Source organism: Austrofundulus limnaeus, unplaced genomic scaffold (assembly GCF_001266775.1).
Source record: "Austrofundulus limnaeus strain Quisiro unplaced genomic scaffold, Austrofundulus_limnaeus-1.0 Scaffold5, whole genome shotgun sequence".
NCBI classification, from domain to species: domain Eukaryota; kingdom Metazoa; phylum Chordata; class Actinopteri; order Cyprinodontiformes; family Rivulidae; genus Austrofundulus; species Austrofundulus limnaeus.
Genome location: NW_013952407.1, coordinates 6,262,947 through 6,268,561, shown reverse-complemented (window position 1 = coordinate 6,268,561; position 5,615 = coordinate 6,262,947). Strand labels below are relative to the sequence as shown.

Sequence of the window (5,615 nt, the reverse complement as noted above, 5' to 3'; positions counted from 1 at the left end):
GTGTGTGTGTGTGTGTGTGTGTGTGTGTGTGTGTGTGTGTGTGTGTGTTTTCTTAATAAAACATAATTTGCTGCTGTGTCTCCAGTGTGGGTCAGAGGCAGCTGGTGTGCTTGGCCAGAGCTCTCCTGAGGAAGACCAGGATCCTCATCCTAGATGAAGCTACAGCTGCTATTGACCTGGAGACAGATGATCTCATCCAGTCCACCATAAGGACTCAGTTTGAAGACTGCACCGTTTTTACTATTGCACATAGACTTAACACTATCATGGACTACACAAGGTACGATACACACTGTCATTAGCCAACAGTTTGCATTGGTTAGGCTAACTATTGAAACCAAGAACAGCTTAGATCTTTGCTTCTCTGAGTCTCTGCTGTTAAATGTTTTGTATTATCTTGGTCTTGACTGGTGACGACGAGATGCTTCCTGTGTTGTACTCTGAGTTTCTGTCTGTCTGTCTTATGAGTGTGGTCAGGGAGTGAAAGAGACAAGTGTGTGGTTACCATGGCTTCATCATTCATTCTGATTTTGGTTCTTTTCACATTTATCAAATAATGCAGCTGCAGAATTTCTTCAGAAATTGTCTAGTCTAACGTTTTGCACCAATAAACCCAAGTAGCAGGTTTTGACATTTACTTCTACAGCTATATACATTGTACATGTTTCAGTGAAGCGCTTTGAGTGTCCTGGATGGATAGAAAGGTGCTATATAAGTACAGTCCATTTACTATTTACCATTCAGTGGATTTACTTTTTACAAAGTAAAAAAGCTTCATGATTTGTGACTCAGTCCTGTTGTCTCTCCTCTTCCAGAGTTCTTGTGTTGGACAAGGGACAGATAGCTGAGTTTGATACTCCCACCAACCTAATATCACAAAGAGGAATCTTCTACGGGATGGCAAAAGATGCAGGACTGGTGCAGTAGAGCTACCTTTTTTATTTCTCTCAAAGTTCCAGATCAGGATCCAGGATGAACCTGGTTCTCAGCAGCGACAAACGGAGCAGGATTTTTTTTATATAAATTTTAATCTTAAAATATACAGTATGTGTGTGTTTTTCAGGGCACATTTTGCTCAATTTTAATGAAATCCAATTTCTCTTGCAGACTTAGGTCAACTAGCATTTGCAAAGCAAAATCTAGACACAAGAGTTTGCACTGTCTGTATCAAAATGTCTTTCTGAATGGAAATAAGAAAAAAAAGCCATACAAGCAGACGCTATCTGATCCAAGCCTTCTCTGTTGTGCCTTATTCCAGTCAGATAGAAAAGCCAGTGAATGTATTTTTTTTCATCGACTTGTCTATTAGAAAACAGAAAAAAAAGTTGAACTCTTTTTACATAAAAAAAGAACATTGTGCCACTGTTACCTTCCTCATGACAGAAAAAAACACACTTTTGTGATAAAGCACCCACACATTTTTGTACTGTTATTTAAGCTACTTTTAAATAACTGATGTTGATCTTGGAAAGTTTGTTTAGTTTAACATGATTCTTCTGTGAACCAAATATGTAAACACTTGAACTCTGTACAACCAAAAAATGAAAAGAAAAACACATTTATGCCTTTTTTTTTTTATAAAAGAAAGAACAATATCTGTGTGCTGTAATAATTGTGACCTTTGACATTGGAGGATTGAACTAAATGTAGGTTTTATCATCTGCTGTGTTTTGGTTTAAAATGAACCACTCAAAGCAGGAAGTAATAATATTAACACAACTTCAATGAGAACGGGGATTACAGGTGTTATTTACAACAAATAATTAGTCAGCAGATAAAGACAGTTTAGTGCAGCAGGACAGTGGCTTGCAAAAGTATTGACCCCTTTTAGATATTTTTTCTGTTGCCCAAAAGCCTAGATTTTATTGTTAAATGTATAGATTTTCATCTAAGTTCTGGACCTACACACAAAAAACAAAACAAAAAATAAAAGCAACCGGGGGGTGTTGCTTTTAAATTACCTATCTCTGGACTGTTTTCCCCAAACTATGGAAGATCATGCTGCAGTCAGATGAGACTAAAAGTGAATTTCTGTCTCCTCAATGAAAGCCCCGTCTGACGCAGGTTGAACACTTCTCATCCTGACAACAACCTCACAGCGGTGACAGCGTCACACTGTGGGGGTGTGTTTGTTTTATCAGTGGGGTCTGGGAAACTGGATGAATGAGTAAAATATAGAACATTTCTTGAGAGAAACCAGCTTATGTCCCACTGTAGCTTTTTGTCCAAATGTCACATTTGTTTGATAACTTCTCAGGCTGAGGAAGAGCTCAGACTTAAAGCTGACATCAGGATCTGGGATTGTTTGCAGTCATTCAGTGGTGGGCCTCAATCTGAACTGTATTAGATTTCTGCAGGATTAAGATGTTTATTAGGTAAAATTCTATGTTTTTCTTCATTTAAACTATTTAGAAGGTAAGACTGTTTTTTACAGTGAGTGTTTGACTGCAGTCAAAGAAGTGAGGTGTTCTGTCATTACAACAGGTTTTCACTAGAGGGGGCTCACAGTCAGCTCTGTAAAGCCCACATCTGTACCTTTTAAAACCCATTCAAAGTAACTGCATCTAAAGATGGAGCCACAACACCTATCCTGAGGCAGTAGAGGTGATCCCTCAGACCTTAAATGTTACTTCCTGTCACCATCCTTCCATTTGCTTTATTGGCTTTCTTCTTTCCAGGTCTCATGGTCCCCATGTCCAGCAGTTACTGTGAGACAAGACCATTGTTAGGACACAGAGGCAAATAGACGATTCACGCTCTCACGCATACTCAGGGACATTTTATAGTTGCCAGTTAACCTAACAGTTGTGTTTTCTTGGTCTGTGGGAGGAAATGGAGAAAAGCCCGTGTTTGCACAGGGAGAACTGTGAATCAAGACAGCTTCAACCACTGTACTGTCACATCCTGTCACATCACAGCAACTTTTCTGTTCACTGAGGAATCTTTATTTTTGTGTTTTCTACAGTCATACAAAATGATGTTTAGGGAATATTACAAAACAGGGTTTGGATTATCAGGATTAGGAAAAATAAGATAAATCACAGAGTCATTGCAGGTGTCTCAAACCCACCTTTTGGCTGCTCCCTTCTGCAGGAGTCATCTCAGTGAGCAAACTCACATGACATATTTAGCAACTGTTTTACACAGGATTTCTTCCCTGACCTGCATCCTCAGGATTACTTTACCAAAGCACTGACCTGTAGATTTGAAGCACCTTATACACAATGCATATGGATATTTTTGAACATTCAGGCTCAACAAACAGTTCAAACACGTGTAAGATGATAATCCCACCATCCTGTTCTGCCAAAGCACAGCTCCCAGATTCCTTAATTATCATACATTTAAGTTGGTGTAACAAGACATTTGATAAATAAGAAGCTTTACTTTTTAGCTCAGTTCTCCCTTCACCATGATAGATCAGTACGTAAATGTACTTTTTTTGTCATCAGTGCATGTTCCCGTACAGTGATGAAATGTGTGCTGTGCTCTGTGACCCATCACACATGAGGCAGCTACTGTATGCTGTAAGCATGGCGAGGAGTCGAGCATGTGACTTTCTGATCCCAAGTCTACTACCACTGTATCACATCCACTCATAAATGTCACTGCAGAAGCCATCCAAGTCCACTTAGCAGTTTTCTGGTCTGTTCTGCTGCACCACGCATGAGTAAGACCCAAAACTGGCAATCCYCAATTTTCCGGTTGAGGACCGTGTCCTCAGGCGCTGATCTCCTTTCTGGCTGCGTCTCACTTGACTGCAAAATCACTTCGGTGCCTGCTGGAGGTCCCATCTCAGTGAGGTCAACGGGACCGCATCATCTGCAAGATGTAGTGATGAAAGCCCCCCCCCCAAAAAAAATTGGAAACCTTCTTTTGGCTATATGGAGGTAATTTTGCGTTTTTGTTGTTCAATCAAACAAAAAAGCAGTTTCAATTAAAAAAAATCATTTCAATCAAAAAATAATTCTTTAATCAAAAAATAATAATTTTTAATACATATTTTCAACCAAAAAGCTTTTGCAAAACAAACTTTTTTTTGCATGCCAGAAATATTTGGTTGAATCCCAAACTTTTTATTGAGTTTTTGATTGACCCCAAAAAAGTTTTGAACTCGGAGAACATGAACATCTGGGGGGGTCCTAAGGAGGAACTGCTGTAAAACGTGTCCCTATTAGTACGGACTGAAGCGATTTCCTGGTGCACCCGCTTAGAATCGAATCGATACAATACATTAAATGGTCGTTATCAGCGGTTATCAGTCTCATACACCATGTCCAGACTGTCCCTCCTCTACCTCCTAGTAGGTTGGAAGACACTGATCAATCGTTTGTATGGCGGATAATATGCATCTAGGTACAGTGAGCCGACCGCTTGAGCTCCGTGTCCCACTGTGCCTGACTGCATATTATCATGCATACAGCCCGCAAACCCATTTCTAGCTCATTCGGACTGAGCCTAGCCAGGTCCCATGGGTATAATCCTGGCCATCAGGTGCTCACCAACGAGCCCCTCCCCCAGGCCTGGCTCCAGGATGGGGCCCCAGTAACCCACGTTCGGGAAAGGGACACTGAGTTCCTTGATCTATTTTGTCCATAAGAGTCTGTCGAATCATTCTTTGTGTGGCCTGTTACCTAGGACCAATCTGCCATGGGAGACTCTACCGGGGGCAATTGAAATTGCCCCTAACAGCATAGCTCCCAGGACCATTCTATAGGACACTAAAAATGACACTTTTATCTTGCAGGGTATAATCCTGATTTAACTTGTCATTATTTGTAATTGTATATTTTCTTAATTTAATTTAAAACACTGAAGAGACAGTAATTTTTCTTTATTTGGAATAGGGGTTAGTTCAGCACCATTACCAAAAGGATCCACTAAGGAGAACTCGTTTGCCCTTTCCCTCACTCAATACAGACGAGTGAATGGAGGAATGGTGATTCAGTCTCCTGTGTTCATTTTCTCTTATCTCCCTTCTTTTAAGGTCATTAATGGGATATACCTTTAAGAGAGTGACGTGGATGTACACTAGTCCTGTATGTATGTGTTTACATATGTTAGGTTCACTTTCCAACATCGAGTTTGTGTTTAGTGCTTAAATGCTGCTTGGGAAGTAACTAACTAGCACACGCTATTACTAGTGTCAGGAGACCTCGTGCCCTGTAATGGCGTGGGGAAGTTTGATTTGTTTAAAGGGGCAATATTATGTGTTTCTCAGGTATACATTTAAATACTATACCATAATAAAGTATCTATGTCACCTTTGTCTGTTATTAAAATGCTGTTTTTATGTTTAAATAGAAAATAAACTTATCTTCTCATCACTTCCTCTTCTAAACGCCTCGAAATTGGCCTCTGTCTCTTTAAGAACCACCTTTTGCTTCTGTCCCGTCCCATTTCAGTGCGGGGGGTGCTCGCGCGCGCCATGATGCAGTTTACTTGGCATCTGAAAATACATTTCCTCAAAAGTATTTTGAATCTGAAAAGAGCTTCACTGAGTGAGCAGTAGTGTTAAGAGCAGCAGACAGTCTAAATTTCACTTTGCTCTGTTACTGCTGAGAGCCTGAAGGAGTCATGGGCGGGGTGTGTGTGTGTGGGAGGTGGGGAGGTGT

The 5,615-nt window shown here is 40.4% G+C and overlaps 1 protein-coding gene across 2 annotated transcripts in view; it reads left to right on the top strand.

Annotated features, from left to right (window-relative positions):
* Positions 1-1,595, top strand: part of abcc3 (ATP-binding cassette, sub-family C (CFTR/MRP), member 3) — a 108,197-nt gene extending 106,602 nt beyond the window's left edge. For both annotated transcript variants that reach the window (XM_014028578.1, XM_014028583.1), the window contains exons 30-31: positions 86-280; positions 816-1,595. In XM_014028578.1, the coding sequence (XP_013884032.1) occupies positions 86-280; positions 816-927 (307 nt within the window). In that variant the 3' untranslated portion in view covers positions 928-1,595. The remainder of the gene's footprint in view (positions 1-85; positions 281-815) is intronic.
* The last annotated feature ends 4,020 nt before the right edge of the window (positions 1,596-5,615 follow it).